The 23,290-nt window shown below is 42.4% G+C and overlaps 1 protein-coding gene and 1 non-coding gene across 3 annotated transcripts in view; one reads left to right on the top strand and one right to left on the bottom strand.

The window, feature by feature from the left end:
* Window positions 1–23,290, bottom strand: part of AFF3 (ALF transcription elongation factor 3) — a 620,532-nt gene that overhangs the window by 482,365 nt on the left and 114,877 nt on the right. Inside the window, exons 3-5 of one of the 2 annotated variants that reach the window (XM_061155923.1) lie at window positions 3,793–3,867; window positions 1,443–1,563; window positions 76–385 (exon numbers count right to left, since the gene is read on the bottom strand). In XM_061155923.1, coding sequence (XP_061011906.1) covers window positions 76–385; window positions 1,443–1,563; window positions 3,793–3,867 — 506 coding nt within the window. The remainder of the gene's footprint in view (window positions 1–75; window positions 386–1,442; window positions 1,564–3,792; window positions 3,868–23,290) is intronic. The other variant, XM_061155924.1, reaches the window with a different exon arrangement.
* Window positions 4,439–4,511, top strand: TRNAG-GCC (transfer RNA glycine (anticodon GCC)). Its single transcript has one exon. It is a non-coding gene; the product is annotated as a tRNA-Gly (tRNA).

Genomic DNA, 23,290 nt, shown 5'->3' with positions numbered 1-23,290 from the left:
TGGGGCTGGGGTTTTTATTACGATTTTCTGGGTGAGCAGATCTGTTCAGATCAAGCGTCCTGTGTCCGTGCTTACTTGCTCTCTGTTGGCCATCGGACGGCGGGTGCCCAGCCTTCTGCCAGCCCACGGTGCCCCGTTTACTCTGCTGCCCGGGCATGGCTGCTGGGGCGGATGTGGTGCTGCAGACGGATGCTGGTTGAGTCTGGGTTCTTGAATCTGCCACAAAATGTTCATCAATCTTGGTCACGGGAGCCTGAGGAACCCCAGGTTTGGGAACACCCACAAGATGACTCTGGTTTGATCGATCCGTGAGAAAGTCTTTCATTTCATCGTAATTGCCTAAAGTATTCTGGAGCCGGTTGGAGAGCTCATCCCCCTTGTTAGTCTAGAGAGAGAACACAACACCCACACTTCTGTTAGAGATCACGGGAACACAGGGGGATGATGGAAGAACAGGCCCTTATCACTCAAAGACACAGACCTGCCACATTCAGAAGGAGAGCAGGAAGACTGGATCAGACTCGGTGCTTCTGAAGACATCTGTCTACTCTCTGCATCTCACCAGAGCTGGACCACTGCTACCGGCCTCAGCACGCGCGAGTGAAGCATCTCTCCTTGGTCTTGTGCCGCAGCCAAGGAAACCAGGAAATTTACTATCACCATGTCACCAAATAGTCTGGACTAAGGCTTTCCTTAGGAGCGGATTTCCTTTTCCTTTCTTTTTTTCATTCCACTATAAGTTTTCCTTGAAAGTCCAGATTTGGCTCAAATTGTTTCACTTCCAATGTCTAAATATAGAATTATTCTCATCAGAAGCCCAGAGGGACAGACAGAAGGAGCCAGAGAGCACAGCACCATGTCTGTCACCCCGCCAGCAGTCCCTGGGCAGCAGACTAAGGGGGCACCAGGGTGCTCAATCTGCCCTAAGCCCCCGGCCTGAACTATGCTCACTTCCAAGCAGCCTGAGATATGAGTGAAATCTGGGAAGAGAACTTCATTTTGGAAGCAAGGTTGTACTTCTGGCCTTCAGCAGAAATAAGAAACAACCAACAGTTCTTTTCTTATGAGCCATATCAAGTACCCTGTTCCTAGTACAAGCTGCATGTGACAAATACAGAACCCAACCTCTGTTTAGTGCTTGCTTCCTAACAGTTTAGAAAACATAACAAACAGCACCGACTTTGCAAGTCAGTGCAGAGATGAAGTCAATTATGGATAAAAACCACAGCATGCAGACGTCCATCTTCAACAAAAGTTGTACTTCACTGAGGGACCAGACAGTAAGGACACATGAAAGAGACACCAAAATTGGGGGGGGGGGCATGTTTAGGGGCTGAGATGTCTCAAGTTGGGTTGGCCAGCTCCTGTAGTCAAAACTGCCATTCCATGGGGTTAAGCAGGAGGAAAGAGGGGGTGAAGAAGAACAAGTGGAAACCACCTACCTTGTAGGGTTCACTAAAGAGGGAGTAACTCGAATTAAATGTGCCATCGTCCTGCTGAGCTTCCTGGTTTCTTCTTTCTCGTTCTTTCCTCCGTAACACGTTTCTATCTGGTTCGTAGACACTGCATAAGGGAGAAAGAAGAGGATAACCACACACACAAATTAAATGTAATGACCAATGTAACATTCACCTGAGTGCAGAGGTCTGGTTCACCGGGAAATGATGATGGTGAAGGGGAACATGGACCAGATGAAAGCCAGCCTAGTCAAGCAGTATGGTGAGGGTGTTTTAGAATTCCATTCTTCAGGAGGGAAGAAAAATCTTCAGGACAAGTTGCAACCAGTACTAGACCTCTCTCCTAACACGTGAAAGAGGGAGTACCTATGCAACTTTGACAGGAAAAGACTGAAAATAATCTTAAAGCAGACGGTAATTACAGCAATGTGTAAATAGAAATTATGAGTGTATTTCCTCTTATGACATAGCTCCAGAATGTTATATGGGAATGTGTCTGCTCTTTCCTTTCTCCCCCGCCTTTTTTTTTCCATGGCTGTGTTTCTGTAGTGATTCTTTCATTAACTAGATCCCCAAAGAGCTGTTAAAACTCCATGCTGCAGTGGTTTTCACGGTTATGAGCCTTCTTCTGATCTCTGCTAATCAGTCAAGTCGTCAAACCCCTCCCGAATCCATCCTTCCTTCTGATATATTTGACACGATCACTCTTCCTCACCATGAAAAATGTGCAAAGAGGAAGGGATGCAGGCAATGACAGAGAGGACGGAAATTGAATCATGGTGTGTCATCAAGGAACTCGGGCTTTTTGTGCAAGAAAATTAATATCTATTCCCTCAAGATGTAATTATGAAGTGACCAGAAACCTGATAACTAGAAGGACTAAGGAAAAAAAAATAGTGTTTCTTCCTCTTAGTGAGGGGAAAATAAAGGGGCTAATTCAACTAATAATAAGGAAGTGACTCATTAAGTGATGGAAGGAAACAGACTTGTTTTTTCAGCTCAGTAGACAGAGAAATCTGGCCGCCATGTAGACAACAGAACTACCCATTGTAAGGCACTACCACGTCCTCCAAACGAGTGCTGTGTGCATTTCCAGCAGTTAATTTAAGTGACCTTGTCGTCATTTTGCTCAGACCTCCCTCTCAGTCTAGAAGACAGAGGCTGGAGTTGGAAGCCAGGATGGCCACCTCCTGACCGCGATCCTGCCGTAAACCAGTGATGTGATGACGGAAAAGCCATGCCATCGCTCTCTCTGCAGCTCTCATTATAAAACAGCACCTTCATGGTACTGTCACAAGGGTTAAACATGAAGGAAATCTCCAAAAAGGGCTCTGTAATAGCTTCGGGTGCCCAAAATCCAATGTACTGCTATCAAATGTTGCTATAATGAGAGGATTCGAGGGTTCAAAGAAGCAAAAAAATAAGTGAGGTTTGGGATATTTTTTTAGCTAAATTGCTATCTCGAGTAAAAGAGCACATGCACGTCATGTTGCTGTAAAGGATGCAAATAAAACGATCATAAAATAAATATTGCTTATCCTCCCAGCTCTGCCCGTGAGACCAGGATGTATTTTAAATTTGCTGTCAAAGGGGTGATGTTCAATGTGCTTCTGGCAAGACTTGGAGAGCACCTAAGGCATTTCATTTAAATTTCAGATCAGGGAAGGTTAAAATACCCAGAACATGTAGCCTATTAGCATTTTAATACATCCTTAGTACATTACCCAAAGTTATTCGGTTTGGGAGTCCAAGAAGTGACCTTCACGTAAGGGAGGCTGGGACCCTAGTCTTCCCACAGTGAGGCTCACCACTCCAACCCTATAGTTACTGGGGACTCCTCAGGGTGGCTTTGGTGACAGTGACGGGCATAAGGGAGGCACGAGATGGGAATGACACTCATTCACACAACCAGGTTTCAGATTCACAGGGGAGAGCAGACACCTGGGCCTGACTTCTGTGAACACACCATGGATTTCTGATGGAGGCTGCTCTGAGGACACACAACGCATGCTATGGATGGGCATGAAGTGAGTGGGCTGGAGCCAAGAGAGGCATTGCAGGTTTCCAATGAACTGGCTCATTTCTGGACCAGCACTGGCATTCAGAAACACAAGCCTGCATCACATGCACACATCCATGGGTGAAGCACCTACTGTGTGCCCCCCATGCACAGAGATTCCCACAGACATGCTTGTTGTCTTCAGCCAACTCAGGCTAACCAAACACACAAGACTGGTGGGAGGCATGAGGTGGACTGATGTAACACAGAGCAGGCAGGTGGTCATTCAGGATGATTCCCCGGGCTTCTGCAAAGCCCCCATACCCAGTGTGATACCTCCTGCATCTGCTGGCTGACGACTGAAACTCCACAACTAGAGAGTCATTCCTCTGGTTTAGGATGTCTTCACCCCTGTAAGAAATGCAGACACCACAAGGAGGGAAAACACTTTACACCTGATCAGCCCTCGGTGCCTAGGTGCGCATGCCTTTGTCAGCTTTTCCCCAGAGGCTGGAGGAAAGGACACAGGACATCACGGTCCAAGGGGAGTCCAAACAGGACCTGTGATGCAATGTAAAGGTCAGGAACAATGCAGAGTGTAGCAATGACGATACAGAAGTTACATTTCAAGGGACTTCCCTGGTGGTCCAATGGTTAAGAATCCGCCTTGCAATGCAGGGGACTCGGATTTGATCCCTGGTTGGTGAACTAAGATCCCACATGCCACAGAGCAAGTAAGCCCATGTGCCACAACTAAAGGGTCCACGCACTGACACAAAAGATCGCACACAATGCAATGACGACTCCGTCTGCTGCAAAAGACCCGATGCAGCCAAATAAATAAATATTAAAAAAAAAATCCTAGAAGGGGGATTTGATGTTTGGCTAGCATAAAAAAAAAAAGATACTTAAAAAAAAAAAATGAACCATACCTATTCTGCAGCGAGACTTGGACGTTTAAGAAAAAGGCATTAAAGGAACTTCTCTAGTGGTCCAGTGGCTAAGACTCTGCACTGCCAATGCAGGGAGCCCAGGTTCAATCCCTGGTCAGGGAACTAGATCCCACAGGCCACAATGAAGAGTCTGCATGCCATAACTAAAGATGCAGCAAAATAAATTAATTTAAAAAAAAACAAAAAGGCATTAGGATACAAGCCACATCGATGAAGCAGGTATCCGACTGGCTGCATTTCTGGGCTCAAGGGTCACTCCCAAATATGGAGAAGAGGGAGGTAAGACGCTGCACTCCTCCTTAAGCAGACCTGCCTTGTTCCCAAGCACCTTGAAGCGTAAAGATACCCAAAGGCGCTCACAGATGCAGGCTGCCACTGGCTGGAGTTCTCTAACGAGGTCCCGCAGGCACGCCCAGCCTCGGCTTTCCTACAAGGAGGACTAAATGCCCTCAGGACCTCCTCCACATAAGCCACTAACACAAACACACTGGCCACCTTTCGTGGGACACCATGAGGTACCCTCCACGCCATCAGATGAAACCAGAGTGACCCAAGATGACACCTCCCCCTCCCCTGAGAGGAGGGCGGTGGAAGCCTCACAAGGGAGGCAATCCTTGTTGGCTGCCTTCCCTCAGGTTTCTCTTCTCCACCTGGGGAGGGAAGCACTGCTTCCACTGCTCATTCAGCATCTCCTACCAGGAACCCACCTCCTCCTCCCTTAATCCTGAACTGGAACCACAACCCCCTCGTCACTGACAGAGGTCATGGGAACAGAAAGTCTGGAGCCGCCAGCCCTCACCTCTCCCTAAGCGTCTGCACTTCTCTCTCTTCTACCGAGACTGAGTGTCTGACTCATAGACAGTACCTGCCCAGTGGTGATTCCACCATTCCTCTAACACAAGCCTGGGAAGGCTCTGACAACCCCGGAGAGCACATTGCTCTTGATGTCGCACCAATAAAATTCAGCCCTCTTCCCCACTCTGCCATCCAGCAACACTAGGGTCGGGCCATTTGCTTTTCAAGCAAAGGAGCCTTCCTCCCACTTGCCAAAAGCCAGGTCAGCCTCCCTGGGGACAGTCACAGGGAATTCCGATGCTTGGCGTGTCAATACAGAAACTCCGTAAGAGCCTCATGGTATGTGTCACGTCTCTTTCTTACCAGCAGACGGTAAAATCTCTATCATTTGTAAGGCGGTTTCTTGTTTCCCTGACATTTACAGGAATTATACTCCTCAAATGCATGTCACCAAATGTATTTATTTATTTTGCATGAAAGTAAAGGCAGTCAACTGCTATGATACTATTTATTACTTATTGCCAATGCATATCATTCCCACAAAATGAAGCTTTTTAATCAACTTCTTCTAAAAGACATACTTATTTAAAAAAAAGTCAATGAAAAATGCTGTTAAAAACATATCTGATAATTTCCCATATATTTGTTTTTAATCTATAAATTGAAGGATTTTGTAGGGCTCTGGTCAAAGCCAATTGTGCTGCTTAAGGAGGAAAAGATGCACCAATATGACATTATCATTTCCAAAATTAATGCATCCTCCATTACATGGTGACAGCATGGAACTAAGCAGCAGTAATACCTTTGAGCCTCAGGCTTCTACCCTCCACTGAGCTCAAAGCATATCACATACATATCCTTTCATCCTTACAATGTCCCTTGGAGAAAGACAGGGATGGAAGATATTCCTAGGTTCACTTTTTTAAAGATCGAGGAACTTAGGATAAGAATTTGATTGTCTAAACAGTGTCATGAAGAAGACACCATGTGGAAGAACCTACGTCCAAAGTACTTTCTTCATGTCCATCCATGGAAGAGGACCTATCTAAGAACCAAGAAGTGGCCACATTTCCTAAACCCTGGTGTCTGCAAGCCCAGGGTCAAGCAGCTGGGAACATAAGCAGCAGCAAAGCAGAGCAGGGCAAGTGAGACAAAGGGAGGCTATTTTCTCCTTCAGACAGTAGTTAGAGGTCCCCTTCTAGCAGAGGACATTGACATCCTGTGATCGGGGCACTTGAAAAGGAGCCAGGATCGCTTCCTGTATGAGATCTCCTTCGAGCTGGGTCTCAAAGGAGCAGATGGAAGAGAGGGAAGGGAAGAGGACCAGGAAGTAGAAGACCCACGAATGAGAAAGGGGCCTTTGACAGTGTTTGGAGGAGGTGACATTTGCCTTCACCACACCATCTTTAACCAGATGGAATTCCACATTCAAAGTTTCGTTTATTGGCTTTGCTCCACTGCTAAGCTACCTCACCCTAAATAAGTTTATTTGATCTCTTCCTGAAAGCGGGCCTGGTTGGGAGTGAATAATGAACGGTGGATGCAGGGGAGAATGAACGGGCACCCAGACTCGCTAGCCCTTTCTTTACAGTTTGCATCAGGGCCTCCCTCAACCAGCTGGACCACAGAGGAGACAGTCTTATCTGTCCAAGGATGTGGACAGCCCTGGAATACAGGGCTAACACGCCCCCGGGCGTGGACTGGAGGCACAGGGTCAACGGGAAGAAGAAGCACCAAGCGAAGGGGGAAGGATGTTCCGCAGACACGCTCCTGCTCTTCAGAGCAGCAACATCAGCTGCTCTGTGTGTGACTAAGGAGGCTAAACCAAGCTCCAAAATTATAACAATTGCTTTAAATTTAATGAGTCTAATTAACAGCTCTTGTTATTTATAAAACAAATACTAAAAGATCAGTAATCCTTCCTTAAATCAGAGAAAAGCAAGGTTGCTGAAGTTTACTTGCAAAATCCTTTCTTAGTCTGCAGTCAGAGCTGGTGGACTGAAGGGCAGAAAGGTGGTCAGGGAGTGGGTAGGTGATAGAGGCAAGTCAGGCAGAAAAGATGTGGCTGGAGACAGAGATGGGTAAGAAAGCAAGGATCCTCCCAAACGGGGTACAGGAAGGCCCTGAGTTATTGTAGCTGCTGTGGTGCTGGTGGTGTTGATGGTGACTCTGACAGTTGTGACTGTAACGGTGATAACTGTGAACATGGTGATTGTGGTGCTGACGACTGGGATGGTGGTGATGGTGGTGATGGTATCGATGGTGACTGATGGTGGCGGTGATGGTGGTGGTGATGGTAATGACGGCGACTGCGATGGTAATGGTGGTGACAGAGGAGATGATGATGGTGATGACAGTGATGCTGAAGAATGTGATGGTGATGATTCTGATGGTGAGGATCATGATGGTGGTGATGGTGATGATGGTGACTGATGGCGAGGGTGGTGGTGATGGTGATGGCAATGACGGTGGTGACTGCAAAGGTGATGGAGGTGATAGTGATGATTACAATGGCAATGACTGTGATGGTGATGATGGTGGTGACTGATGGTGGTGACTGTGATGGTGGCAGTAGGTGGGGGTAGTGATTAAAGCCCTGCTGGGGAATGAGGACTGGTCAACAGTGCATACTATGAACCCTTAAACCCTGAAGAACACTCCTATGACCCTGCTCACCAATACTAGGCTTTTCACTTTGAGTCACTGAATCCCAGTTCCCATGCCTGTTCACCCTACTTTCCCCCCACAATTCTGTGCCTGGCTCACCACAAGCTCTGTAAGTATAAGCATCAACCCCACAATTATTTCTACCATGGATATTTTGAAAAGGTCAGCCCAACCTTACTTGTGTGTCTCTGACCAAAAAGGCTGTCTCAATTTTAATTCAATCTTGGAACTCTGAGAGAATTTACAGATCTCTGCCTTAGGGCTGCCAGCCTGTTCTACGAGAAGGGGAAGAGATTTGGGGCTGGTCTGTGCCATAATCTCTCCTGCACCACAGCTTTTGTGAAACTAGAAAATTGAAGGGAGTCAGAAAGTAACGGACACTCACAGAAAAATTTAGCCAGTAAATATTTCAACAAAAACTAGCCTTTTGGGATGACCTGTACCATCATCTCAGACCCATTAGGCCCAGATTAAATTTTGCTAATACCAATTCCCCTTTATTACTCTACACAGCCACTGTAGGAAGGACTTCACATGCATTATTTCATTTCATAGTCTTTAGAATCCCAAGAGACTTCTCCATCCACCCACGAAGAAACGAGAGGCTCAATGCCCCTAGCCGGTGAGCAACAAGGCCTGGGTCTAAAGCCAGGCCGTCTGGCACCAGAGACTGACTTCTTCGACTCAGCTTGCATGGCTCCCCAGGGAACTTACTCACTGACAGACTTTGACAAATGGTGCCCCCATCTTTTGTTAGTAAATGTCAGGCAGAAGGGTGTTCATTTTCAGATCGTGACAATTTCAGTTCATTCTTCCAAGATCTGCTAAGCCCCCTTGGTGGTTATGCATGAACCATAAGAATTCTTCTAAATCCTATAAAATAGAACTGGAATAAGCAAGTCAAATGAGTCAGCACCAGCAATTAACTAATACTCCAGCTGATGAATTCTGTACTGCGAGCTCCTTGAGAATTACAGAACACCACAGTGAGTGCGTTTTATAACGGGGCCAGCAGGGCCAGGTCAATGCTGCAGGATGGGCCTGGACACTGACTGTTTCCCAACTATTTACTGAATCCCGACTCCATTTCAATCTTGGTGGAAATGACGACTGCTCCAAATCTCTCTCGTAAACATGCTCCAGTGAGTGTTCAGAGAGATGACAGATAAATGACAGCTTTGCATAGCCAAGGGTTAAACGCTTTTCCTGAGGGATCCTCAGTCTTGGTGCCACGAGAGCAAGTGTCAGGTTCTAATGGAATTGTTCCGTGATAAACCACCGGGCTGGATGACAAGCAGCTTTCAAAGAGGCTCTCCGTATAGTATCCACAGCCCAAGCTAATCTGAGTTTCTTAACAGGACCTCTTTGCTTTACAATATAAAAGTGCCTTGGGATGAAGCAATTACACTGATTTACCATCTTCTCCTTGGTAGACTATAAAGACATGGCAGAACCTCGCAAAAGCCGTAACTTAACCAAATGAGGGCCACCTGCGAAGCCCCTACTATGCCATTTTGAAGAGTCCACTGCAGCCCGAGGCATAGAGCCAGCATCCATCACAGGTGTCCGTGGTGAGCAAGGATGCCTACTCCCAGGGCTTCTCATGTTAGAGCCCATAAATTACTCTTCCTTCACCAAATGCTCAGTTAAATTTCATTTTCACTTTACAGCATCAGTTGCTAAACTTCAGCTCCAAGGGATTTTAAAGCCACTCCCAGGGAGGGCTCTATCTTCCAGCCTCTTGTAACCAGGATGCTCTCCCAAACAGCCCCTGTGTGGCCACTCAGGCTCACGGGCCAGGGTGCCCATGTGAAGGGCAGAAGAATGACTGGGGTGCCTCATCTAACTTCCTGATGTTTTCAACAGGTCAGGCTCCCGGACAAGGAAAGCTCTGGGACCTTAAGCATCAACCATTAAGGAATGGCTCACCTTCTTCCTAAATCCAGCTCTTCACCTCTGCATCCACCCAGAAACAGGATTGAGATAAGCACTGACCTGCGGACATGGGCCCTGGAAGAGGAAACGGCAACCCGCTCCAGTGTTCTTGCCTAGAAAATCCCATGGACAGAGGAGCCTGGCGGGCTGCGGTCAGGAGGTCACAAAGGGTCAGACATGACTGAGCACACATGCATGCTGACATGAATACTCTGAAGATGAGCAGCCGTTAGCGTGGGCTGCTGCAGTGTGAGGTCCAGAACCAACCCTGGGCTAGGAGGACGACATAGCGCTCCCGCTGTGGACAGGCGGCATTAAAGGGAAACTGGGGCTGACATATGAGCACTGCCGTATGTAAAACAAACAGCTCGCGGGAAGCTGCTGCATAACAGGGAACTCAGCTCGGGGCTCTGTGATGACCTAGAGGGGCGGGATGGAGCGTAGGATGGAGACAAGAAGAAGGGGACATGTGTGTACTTATAGCTGATTCACTTCGTTGTACAACGTTGTAAAGCACCTATACCCAAATTTAAAACAAAATTTGACCTGTATACATTCCACAATTTGAACAAACAGAATGAAAAATCCATTCAATTCCTGGATCCTAAAATATTTTTAAGGCTACAGAATATAATAATGAGAAGCATAATAATATCAATATTGGACAACTGTCGTGTTCAAGAGTTTCTAAACAAAGTTGTATTTATTATCTTCTTTATCCCTCTCAACAAACCTGTTATGTATCCTCTGTTTATGCAAAGCACAACATCATAATGAATATATATATAAAATGAAATAAAATCTGTGTGCCATAAAGATTCTTATGCTCATTTTACAAATAGACACCCTTCTTCAACGAAAAGGGCTTAGGAAATTTAAACATAACTCTTAGTAGTAACCATTACTATTAAATTCTAAGTTCTGTATAAGTTCTGGATATTAAATACAATTTAAGTTTTTAAAATAAATTCTTATTCAAAAAATGCTCAGCTAATACACACTCTATACAGACTGCCAGCTAGTCTGTGGCCCCACCTTGACACAGAGACTCCTGAGGATGTTTCTCCATCTTGCTGGGGTGAAAATTCTGTAGTCAATTATGCTTGATGTAGAGGAAGATGTTGAAAATTATGAATTATTTGAACTCTACGGTTCTATAATTCATTCTGTGCGAGTGACACTAAAGATGATTGATTCTAAATATCCATATAACACAGTGTCAGAAAACCAAGGGGTCCTCCCATGACTGATGCATCACTCACACATTTCTCCAGTTCAACCAGACATGCCATTGATCATAAAACTGTTTTATTTGATCCCTAGAACATTAAGATATTATATATTATGAGGCTGCCTACACATGATGATAATTATCCCAGTTCTCCAAGAAACGTTTCAAAGAGGGCACTCGCTAAGCCTTTTCTGACAACATGCTCGCTTCATGTTTTCTTAAAATGTCACCTCCTCTTCTTTCCTCTCCTTCCCCAGCCCTTGTTGTTGTTGTTTAGTTGCTATCCTGTCCAAATCTTTTGTGGCCACATGGACTGTAGCACACCAGGCTCCTTCCGTCCACGGGATTCTCCAGGCAAGAATACTGGAGTGGGTTGTCATTTCCTTCTCCAGGGGATCTTCTCAACCCATGGATTGAACCTGCATCTTCTGCATTGGCAGGCAAATTCTTTACCACTGAGCCACCTGGGAAGCCCCTTCCCCAGCCTTTAACTCTTTTTTTTATGTTTCCCACATACACCCATATACAAAGTAAGCCCAATGTCTTAGGCAATGTAAGGAGGTTTGATATTAGGGTAAGTTTACTAATGTCTACACCTCTCAGAATAAACTGACAATGCCTGGCTCACAAGAGGCACTCAATGACCATTTATCTGTTCCATGAGCAGAGGAACAGATGGATGAATGAATCACTTTCTTTTTCACTAATCCCACCTTCAGTGAAGCCAGGGAGGAGAAGCAACACTGGGAGTGGATCTGTCTGGTCTTCTCAGGACAGTAAAGCACATGCTCCAATAAACAAAGCCTTTTCGGGTACTTTCTGAAAGCAGCAGCTTCGAGGAGCTGCTGAAGCCAGGCTTTAACAAATAATTTTTTTAAGATTTGCACAAAGAGACATGGAAGTGTCATGATGTCCTTTTGCAATGAAAAATCTACATGCATTTATGGAACATATTGTATTAATAACAGGTCAGTGGAAAACAAACTGGAAAATTACTGAACTCGAAGCCTTCAGTAAGAAGAAAATGAGTGAGAGTCAGCTTGGAATTACATGGAAAAGACACAGCAAAGCCTTCCACTTAACAAGACCTTAACTTCTAAGGACTGTCCTCTCTACATTCAAAGGCATTACCGCTGGGCCGGGAGTGAGAAGACTCAGAGGTGATCCAGCCACAGACAAGCTGTGGACTATTCTGTCCTGCAGGCTCAAACATGTGAACCAAAGCAATCCATACACTGATCAGTGAGAAGCACAGAAGGTACTTGAAAATGTTAACATGTTCTGCCAAGGTGAAGTGTCATGAATAGCTGGATGGAAGGTGATTAAAATACCTACCACGCAGGAAAAAATATGACCCCTTATCCATCCCAGGTAGACGGCCTGAGAAGGCCATCACGAAGAGCTGGCTTTAACCCAAGAATGTCCTAACTAGGCATATACAATTCGTACTTAGGAGATCACTGCAAAGCAAATTATGAATTAACTTACAAATAAAATTTAAACCAGTTAAATATCATTTCAAGAAGACTGGCTGACAAATTACAATACTTCATCCAATGCAAGAGTATGTAGCCATGGGATGGCATGGATCTAAATGTGCAGATGTGGAAAATATCCAAGACACATAAACCGAAAAGAATAAGTTGTAGATAGGAAACGACATAATCTCTTTTACATAAAATACCCTGTGTGTTTATGGATATATGAAAATGTTTAAATATTTATCTCTGAGATGAATGATGGAATGGTGGGGAGAGAAGGGAATTTATATTCTTCTGTCTTCTTTGAATATTTTATAACCACACATTACTTGTGGAATAAAGAGCATTGTGTTTTAAAAATATTAACAGCATCTTTTTTTACCTTTTTATTTTATATTGGAGTACAGCCGATTAACAATCTTGTGATAGTTCCAGGTGCAGAGCAGAGCCATACACGTCCATGTAACCACTCTCCCCCAACCTCCCCTCCCATCCAGGCTACCACATAATATGGAGCAGAGTCCCCTGTGCTATCAGCAGGTCCTTGTTGCTGCCCATTTTAAATATAGCAGTGTGTAGTGCGGGCCTCCCGGGTAGCTCAGTGATAACGAATTCACCTGTCAATGCAGGAGACACAAGAGCCTTGGGTTCGATCCCTGGGTTTGGGGAGATCCCCTGGAGAAGGAACTGGCAACCCACTCCAGTATTCTCGCCTGGGAAATCCCATGGTCAGGAGATACTGGTGGGCTACAGTTCATGGGGTGGCAAAAGAGTCAGACATGACAGCACACACATGCAGGGGATCCCTTTCTGAACTGTCTATAAACATGCAAAATGTAAAATTAAGGCTGCACTGTGCTCAGTCACTCAGTCGTGTCTGACTCTTTGTGACCCCATGGACTGCAGCTCACCAGGCTCCTCTGTCCATGGGGATTCTCTAGGCAAGAACATTGGAGTGGGTTGCCATACCCTCCTCCAGGGGATGTTCCCAACCCAGGGATGAAACCAAAGTCTCCCCGCACTGCAGGCAAATTCTTTACCATTTGAGCCACCAGCGAAGCGCATGAATACCGGAGTGAGTAGCCTATCCCTTCCTCAGCAGATCTTCCCAACCCAGGAATCGAAGTGGGGTCTCCTGCATTGCAGGCGGATTCTTTACCAGCTGAGCTACCGGGGAAGCCAAAATTAAGGCAGTGATTAGTAAGTTTGGATTTACTAAGCAGATTTCGTGCTGCCCTCTGCCAGGACCCTGGCTCTCTCCACCAGGCCAGGCCAATTTTCTCCTCTACTCCTTTTCTGCTACTGACCACCCTCCCCAAGGAAACACTAAACCAATCTCTCCACCTATCTTACCTACTGACTTCAATCCAAAAAAATTCTACATCAAGCAAGAACATTCTGAATTTCCCAGTATTTCCCCTGTAATTACACATGTAAAAAAAAAGAAAGAAAGAAAGCCACCATATTCATCTTGAGAGCATCTAACTTCTCACCGCACCTACTCCAGTATCATTTGGGCCTCAGACAAATAACATGCATGATTCCCAAGGATAATTCAGAAGATACCAGGTCATTTGACAGCAGCTCTGGGAACTTCTCTTTGGGAACTCAACTTGTCTGCTTCCTCCAAGAGACACAGAACCACAAGATTATGAACCCTAGGTGCAGAGGCATCTTGGACATTGCATTTATAGTGAGACAACATTTTACATCAGAAAGGGGCGGCTGGACTGCCAAGGCCTTTCAGTAACTCTGAACCCTGCTCTCCCGGCTACAAATTAACTGTCCATTCCCTACAAATCTTTCCTGCCTTCTAATTTCTCCAGGACTCTTTTCCAGTTTTTATGTGAAACTGACTCATCTTTCATCTCATCAAACTTTGTTTGCTGTTTGAGAAATACTACTTATGATATTTCTTTTCAAGTTTAATTTTAGATAAAAAAATAATTTTTCTTCAGATTATGTTGTGTGTTTCCTTTGTTTCAAATATTTACGTTTCAAGCAGTTGTCTCTAACTAGTATTTGCAAGTCTTATAGAGCAAGAAAATTATCATTAATAAATGCAAAACCACCATAATATTAAATTAGACATATCACATTTTCTTCAACGTTAAAGGCTATGACTAATGGGATTTCTATTAGTATCTCTAAAAATATTAGTAAGCCTGCAAATCCAATGTGCCATTTCCTAACCATGTCAATTATTTACCAGGTATATTAAGAAAATATATAAAAGAAATAATAATAAATATGTAAAAATTGCATATCTCCACTAATAATTTAAGAAATGCAAACTATATCAAAGTGAAATCATTTTTATCTGTCCAATTGAAAAAAAATTTTTTGAAAACAAGGTAGAAAGATAATATAACATTCAATCCCATTAAGTGTTGGGTGACTGGGGTGTCTCCCCTGGGGCTGGAGGGAGGACAGACCAGAATAAAATTCCTGAAAACAACTGTGCATTTTGTAGTACATATTTGGAAACTTTAAATAGAATTGTTTACCTTGCTAATCTCCTTCTAGGAATCTGGCCAAAGAAAACTGTCAGAAATGCAAAGATTCACGCAGATGAAATTTTTATCAGACTATTGTATATAAGGGGGCTCCTCTTATAGCTCAGTTGGTAAAGAATCCACCTGCAATGCGGGAGACCCCAGTTTGATTCCTGGGTCGGGAAGATGAACCGGAGAAGGGATAGGCTACCCACTCTGATATGCTTGGGCTTCCCTTGTGGCTCAGCTGGTAAAGAATCCACCTGCAATGCAGGAGACCTGGCTTTGATCCCTGGGTTGGGAAGATCCCCTGGAGAAGAGAAAGGCTAAGGTACACTCCAATATTCTGGCCTGGAGAATTCCATGGACTTGGGGTCCTTGGGGTTGCAAAGAGGCAGACACAACTGAGCGACCTTCACTTTCACTTTCCTTGTATCTAAGAGGGGGAACTAGAAGCAACCCTGTGTGCAATGATTAGAAAATAATGAAATCATTTGTATGTTGTAGCCACTCTACTCATGTGTTCAATAATATTTAATGACACAGGAAATACCCACAATGTAATATGAAATAAAGAAACACAATAAGAATTATATAAGCAATGTGATTAAAATTCCATTAAAATTATCCATAGTCACATGTGTGTATGTATGTGTGCACATATACATGAATATATATGTAAAGAATCTAAGAGAATACCAAGATGTTAACATTGGTTATTTCTTAGTAACAGAAAAAAATAACATTTTATTTTTCCTTTGCTTTTACTTAGTATGTTTGATGCTGTGTATTAAACATTTATTATTCTTCATACATATTAGGATAGGTACTCTCAAAAAAAACACAGAAAATATGAAGTTACCCAAAATATTCTTTCACATTTTTCTGTACGATGTCATGGAAAACCCTGAACGAATTTTTGGCCAAACCAATAACAAGTGTTGGCGAGGATATGCAAAAGCTGGAACCATGTATACACTGCTGGTGGGAATATACCAATACAGTACAACTGTCATGTAAAAGAGTATGGCACTTCCTGAAAAAATGAAAACTAGAATTGCAACATGATCAAACAGTTCTACTTCTGGTCATATCCCTGTAAGACTTGAAAGATGGCCTCAAAGAGATCAATGTTCACAGCAGCACTATTCACAACACCCATGAGGTGGGAACAGCCTGAGTGATGAGTGACTGGGTAAACTAACTGTAGTCTGTACATGCAATGGAATATTACTCCGCCTTAACAGGAAGGAAATTCTGACGTGCACTACAATGTCATGGGCTGAACTGCGTCCCCCGCACCCCGCCAATTCCTATACTGAAGCCTTAACTGCTAGTGCCTCAGAATGTGACTGTACTTAGAGATAGGGTCTTTAAAGAGGTGATTAAGTCAACATGAGGTCATTAGGGTGGGTCTTAATTCAATCTGACTGGGGTCTTATGAAATGAGGACACATGAAGGAGAAATCAGGAAGGCCTGTACAAAGACCACAGGAAGATCTCACAAGAGCTTGTCCTCTGCAAACCAAGGACAGAGGCCTCAGAAGAAACCAAACCTGCAGATACTTTGACCTTGGACTTCCAGCCTCCAGGACTGCAAGAAAAAAAATTTCTGTTGTTTAAGCCCCGCCAAGAGCAAAAAATAAACATTCATTATTAAAAAAAAAATTCTATGGCCCTAAAAATTCTATGGCCTTAGTGTATGAGGAAGAGTTAAAAGATGTGAAACTAACTGGATTTATTTTACACATCTGAGGTATGACAAGCTTGCACCTACATACTCACAAACACAAATGTGGGCTACATGAATCGTCAAATCTGTATGAAACATCTGAGTTACTTGCAACTCTCTAAAATTAACTCAAATCATTTACCAGATGGCAAATTCTGGAAATAAATTTAAAATATGCAAAAAAATACTATATGACTTTTATATGAAACACAGAGTACCTAATTATAACTTTGTATTTCAATTTTGAGAAGAATTTTTATTTCTAATATCAGTTCTGAATGATAATCAATTCTGATTTGCAAAAAGGTCTATGTTTTGTAAGCAAACAAGTATTTCCCACTTGCAATTTTTATTGGACAATAAAGACCATATGGCTAAGACTTCATCTGAATAAATAAAAAAAGAGACAAATTTTTATAATACAATGTGCCTCTAAAACTTTTTAAGAACCTCTGCAACAGCTTTTTGTGTGTCTCCAATTAAGATTTACTACATAATAAAATGATGTAGTAATAATACACAACCTTTATCTAAAGTCGTATTATTCTTCGATATTTACCCTTGCTACACCACAGCACATAAATCATGCAAGGGAATTCTCACGATACACATTATTTAGGGCACAGAATCATTTTGATTTAATTCTCAATAAGTGAAGCAGTAACTTGTTACTTGAGACTGGCAAATCAATATCAAATGCTTGTTCTAAGATTGCTTATCACTCTAGTCATGCAAGTAGCTTGAAAAACTGAAGTATTCTCATTGACAAAGGGATTGCTCTATTTGTTTTCTGAAAGCTTTCCCATATGACACTATACTTAGTTTTACAACCAAGAAAAAAATCAATTTCTTTCTTCAACTTGTCAATCAGAAAACACATACAGAAACAATGATTTTATTAGAACACATAAAAGTACACTGAATAATAATGTAAGATGCAATGGAAATATAAAACATTACATATAAAATATACACATATAAAATAGAATTAACATACACATAAAACAGAATGAATATACATATGAATAGAGACTTAAATGCAAAAAAAATTAAATATGGAAATTAAAACTAAGATGACAAAACTCAGTTGGACAGACTTACTCTTATCTTTGGTTTTCAAATATACCCATCTCTTTTTCAGTTCAGAATTCAAAATAATAAATAAAATCATTAGAACAACTACCTTTTCCCATTACCATGAAAGTCAACTGAAACCTAATTTTGTTTTGTTTTGTTTTTATGTATGAACACTAAACCTCCTAGGGGGTGATAATGCTGGCACATTCATATCAGAGTACCAATAAAAAAAATTTCTCTTTAAAACAGAGTCTGAGTGACTCTAAATTATACTTTATACAATAAAGAACTAAGAAATACAGATGTCTATCTGGCTTTTGATCTAGTGCCTATAAAGACTCCTAAAAAGTTATATATGGGCAACTACCTTAGGTAGATAGCAACATAATACACTGATTTAATTATTATCCACATTCCCTCATTACATCAAGTCACTCAAACTCACCATATATGAAGTAGTAAATGCCACCCATACACATTGCCTCATTTAGTTTTTTTTTATTTTAACGTGTTGTTATTGTTGTTCAGTTGTGAAGTTATGTCCAACACTTCGTGACCCCATGCATCCAGGCTTCCCTGTCTTTCACTATCTCCCAGAGTTTCAAATTCATGTCCATAGTCGGTGATGCCATCCAGCCATCTCATCCTCTGTCGTCCCCTTCTCCTCCTGCCCTCAATCTTTCCCAGCATCAGGGTCTTTTCCAATAAGTCAGTTCTTTGCACCAGGTGGCCAAAGTACTGGAGTTTCAGCTTTAGCATCAGTCCTTCCAATGAATATTCAGGGTTGATAGTCCTTAGGATTGGCTGGTTTGATCTCCTTGCAGTCCAAGAGACTCTCCAGAGTCTTCTCCAGCACCACAATTCAAAACAATCAATTCTTTGGCACTCAGTCTTCTTTATGGCCCAACTCTCACATCCATACATGACTACTGGAAAAACCACAGTTTTGACTATATGGACAGTTGTTGGAAAAGTGATGTCTCTGCTTTTCAATACACTGTCTAGATTTGTCATAGCTTTCCTTCCAAGGAGTAAGGTATTCTAATTTCATGGATGTAGTCACCATCTGCAATGATTTTGGAACCCGAAAAAATAAAAACTGTCACTGTTTCCACTTTTTCCTCTTCCATATTTTAATGGATGGTTATTGCCAAGCACCAAAGGTTGACTCTTAAAAGTGAAGTCTGCTCCAAGAAAAGTCATTGCTTGTTCCAGTGTCCATTCCCTGGGAGGGGACTGCCCTGTGCCCTACCTGGGCGTCCTCAAGGTCACCAGCAAGGCAGTACACTGCTCCATGGCATCTCATGATTAGCAATACACGGCTGAGGGCCCAACGGGGCTCTCTTCTCTACAGCCAAGGCCGACTCCCTCCATTCAGACTTCCATCTTTGGGAACCCATGGAGCCACACTGTAACAAAGTGGAGCCTGCTTGAGAACTGCTCACACCAAGAACTGCCCTTGTGCGTGCATGTGTGTGAAGTCACTTCAGTCATGTCCAGTTCTTTGCAACCCTACAGACTGTAGCCCACTGGGCTCCTCTGTCCATGGGCTTCCCCAGGCAAGAACACTCGCAGTGGGTTGCCATGCCCTCCTCCAGGGAATCTTCCCAACCCAGAGATCGAACCTGAGTCTCCTTACATCTCCTGCATTGGCAGACAGGCTCCTTACCGCTAGTGCCACCTGAGAAGCCCAAGAGCTGCCCTTACTTTACCCGAGCTCTGTAAAAACAAGGATGCTTATGAGGTCTATTGCACCCAAGGATCAGCGCCTACATCAAGCTTAAGAAATCCTCACTGAATTAGGCAACCTTCTGTCCAGGAATGCTGCCAGCGTGCTGGGACCCTCCAAGTGTGGATGAATCACATTTAGTTGAAGCAGTAACCAGACACTGCAACTATGAATAAAAATGACTGCAGCAGAGGATGATGGCTCTTCAGCTGACCATCCAGTCCTGACAAATGAGGACAGCCAAGCACTTTTGGCCAGTCTTGGCCACAAAGCTTACGGGTCCAGGAACCAGAAAATAAACTGCACTGGGAAGACTCCAGCTTGGAAACACAGGATCTGGGTTCTAGCTCCAGGGTTACCTTTTCTTTCTCTCAAGCACTTGAAGAGCAAGACCTCCCCTTTCTGAATGAAATAAATGCAATTTGCAGCAACATGGATGGACCTAGAGATTATCATACTAAGTGAAGTCAGTCAGACAAAGACAAACATCACATGATGTCATCTACACGTGTAATCTAAAGTACAACACAGGTGAGCTTATCTATAAAACAGAATTAGACAAAGAGAAGAGACTTGTGGTTTCCAAGACAGGTGGGGTGAGGGAGGGATGGATTGGGAGTTTGGGATTAGCAGATGCAAACTATTATATATAGGATGGATAAATAAGGTTCTACTGTATAGCACATGGAAGTACATCCAATATCCTAGATAAACAATGATGGAAAAAAAAATATACATATATATATATATACACACACACACACACACACATATATATATATGTGTGTGTGGTGTGTGTACATATGGGCTTCCCTAGTGGCTCAGATGGTAAAGAATCTGCCTGCAAAGAGGGAGACCCAGGTTCATTCCCTGGTTTGGGAAGATTCCCTGGAGAAGGAAATGGCAACCCATCCCAGTATTCTTGCCTGGAGAATTCCACGGACAGAGGAGCCTGGCAGGCTACAGTCCATGGGATCATAAAGAGTCAGACATGACTGAAGTGACCTGGCATGCGTGCCTGTGCATACACACACACACACACACACGTAAATAATTAAATTGCTTTGCTGTACAGCAGAAATTAACACAATGTTATAAATCAATTAAACTTGAATAAAATAAACTTTTTATGAAAAGAATTTCATTTATGTATTCTCAGGATCTAACAGTGCTCAGCATAGGACCAGCCCCCAGTGAGTGCTTGATCAATGAAAGAGCAAGAGAACACATCTTCTTTGTGTCCACCTTAAGCCCCTCATGTTTCCAAAGTTTTTAAAACAAGGACATCTCAACACCTATAGGACTTTACATCAGATTGTTTTGAAAACAGGTGAACTAATACAAACAAAAATTGTCTATTAACCATAAAAGTAAGTTAAACAAAGGTGACAACGTTTATAAAGGTAAGTTCTAAATAAAGATGCATTCTTGGGATGGGTGTGGTGGCTGTCAGGAGGGTACTTCAAGGAACAATTGTGAATAAAAATAAAATAACCTCCAAAAGCCCAGATTTCTCCTCTGTCCCTAAACCACTTAATCCACCTCTTGGCTTCAGAGATGTTCAATCTACCAAGAAAAATCACTGATACGGTTCTAACCAAACCTGTAAGTGTGTGCCAAAGTCTCTGCTGACGAGCTTCTCCCCTCATGAATTTCCCACTTAACATAGATGGCACCACTGTTACAATGCCTTAGGTTTGAAGTGTCTACCATTTATCTATCACATTCAATTCCTTTAATTTAACAGCTCCAGGATTGGCCCACACAATACCTAAGGTCATTATTATCCTACTAACTTTTAAAAAACTAAACTCATATCATTACACATGCTTGAAGAAAAAAATGCTTCTTCAATAATCCCCCTTATGAGTTTTGGAATCATAGGTAAAGTATTTGGGGAAAAAATTTTAGCTTACCTCATAACATATTCAAAAATAAATCCCAATAAATTAAAGAATCATTTTTAATGAAGCTATATACCAGGAAGAAAATAAAAGTAAATATTTAAGTGATCTTGGAGGGGACTAGGACTCTTAATCACTAAAGCAATAAAAGAAAAAAAACTTGCTGTATTTGACCATGTAAAAACTATATGTTTATATACATCATAAAATCTCCAGCTAAAATATTAAGAGAAAAAATTTAAAGGATATAAAACATATAAGAAAAGGGATAACAGTATTATTTCATGTGGGGTTGACAAAAAAGTTCATTGAAGTTTTTTTTTTTTTTCCCATTTGTTTTTATTAGTTGGAGGCTAATTACTTTACAATATTGTAGTGGGTTTTGTCATACATTGACATGAATCAGCCATGGAGTTACATGTGTTCCCCATCCCGATCCCCCCTCCCACCTCCCTCTCTACCCGATTCCTCTGGGTCTTCCCAGTGCACCAGGCCCGAGCACTTGTCTCATGCATCCAACCTGGGCTGGTGATCTGTTTCACCATAGATAGTATACATGTTTCGATGCTGTTCTCTCGAAACATCTCACCCTCACCTTCTCCCACAGAGTCCAAAAGTCTGTTCTGTACATCTGTGTCTCTTTTTCTGTTTTGCATATAGGGTTGTCGTTACCATCTTTCTAAATTCCATATACATGTGTTAGTATACTGTATTTAAAGGATATAAAACATATAAGAAAAGGGATAACAGTATTATTTCATATGGGGTTGACAAAAAAGTTCATTGAAGTTTTTCCAAAACATGTTACAGAAAAATCTTAACAAACTTTTTGGCCAACTCAATATATAAAGAGTTGTTAGAAATAAAGAAAATGGTTTAAAAATAACAGATAAAGTGAATCAGGATATAAAAAGCAAGTCCAAAAATAAAAAATGAAGAGAAAGAGAAAAAACTGAACATGTTAAGAATGCAGATAACCAGTAATTTTACAAAAGGGAAAAAGAAAGAAAATCACCTTCCATACCAAATAGACAAAGTACTAAAAGTATAATCTTCAATACAGACAATGGTACAGGGCAGTCTCACTCACTCCTGCTGGGAGCTAAACAGGTCAAGTCTTTCCAAAGGGAAATTTGACAGTATATCAAAGAGTGTATTAAAGCTCACAATCTCCAAACAGGAAATCCATTTTTAAGAATTTTTGCTGAAGGAATTACCAGTGATATCTGCAATGTCTTCTGTACAGGAATGCTCACCATAGCTCATGTTAATGTAACAGCTAAAATATTATGAGGAAAAAGAATGTAAAGGTCTGATAGAAAAGGGCTAAGTAAGTTACGGTGCTTTCATGTAACTGAGTATTATGAATCTGTTTTCAAGGAAAATATCATAATATTTAATGATAAATTCTTACAATATTAGTGCAAATGCAAGATTCATAATTATATAGGGTAGGATCCAAATATGGGGGGAGGGGCCAAGAGGAATACACATTATGGGCACTTGGCCCCATGAGAAAAGCAGGAACGGTACTCTCAGCTTGAACCTGGAGTGACTTGGTGCTTTTTGTTTGGTTTTTAAGTGTGTGATTTGGGTTTCTGTTGACTCTGAAATGGCATGGATAGAAAGAAAGACTCAAAATCAATATTTCAAATTATAAAACTCTTGGCTTTATTTCTTCTCACCTGAAAAAAAAAAATCCCCATCAAGTCATTAAATGAAGAGGGGGGAAAAAAAGAAAGGAAGAAAAGGCAAGGACAATACAGGAGTCATTCCTCTGCAATGAAGAGAAGCCTCTCCAGCCTCTGTGTGCTCTCCAGAGGACACAGGACACA

The sequence above is a fragment of the Dama dama genome, chromosome 11 (assembly GCF_033118175.1).
Source record: "Dama dama isolate Ldn47 chromosome 11, ASM3311817v1, whole genome shotgun sequence".
Taxonomy (NCBI): domain Eukaryota; kingdom Metazoa; phylum Chordata; class Mammalia; order Artiodactyla; family Cervidae; genus Dama; species Dama dama.
Note: the sequence above shows the minus strand (reverse complement) of the source record. Positions and strands in the feature narration are given on the sequence as shown.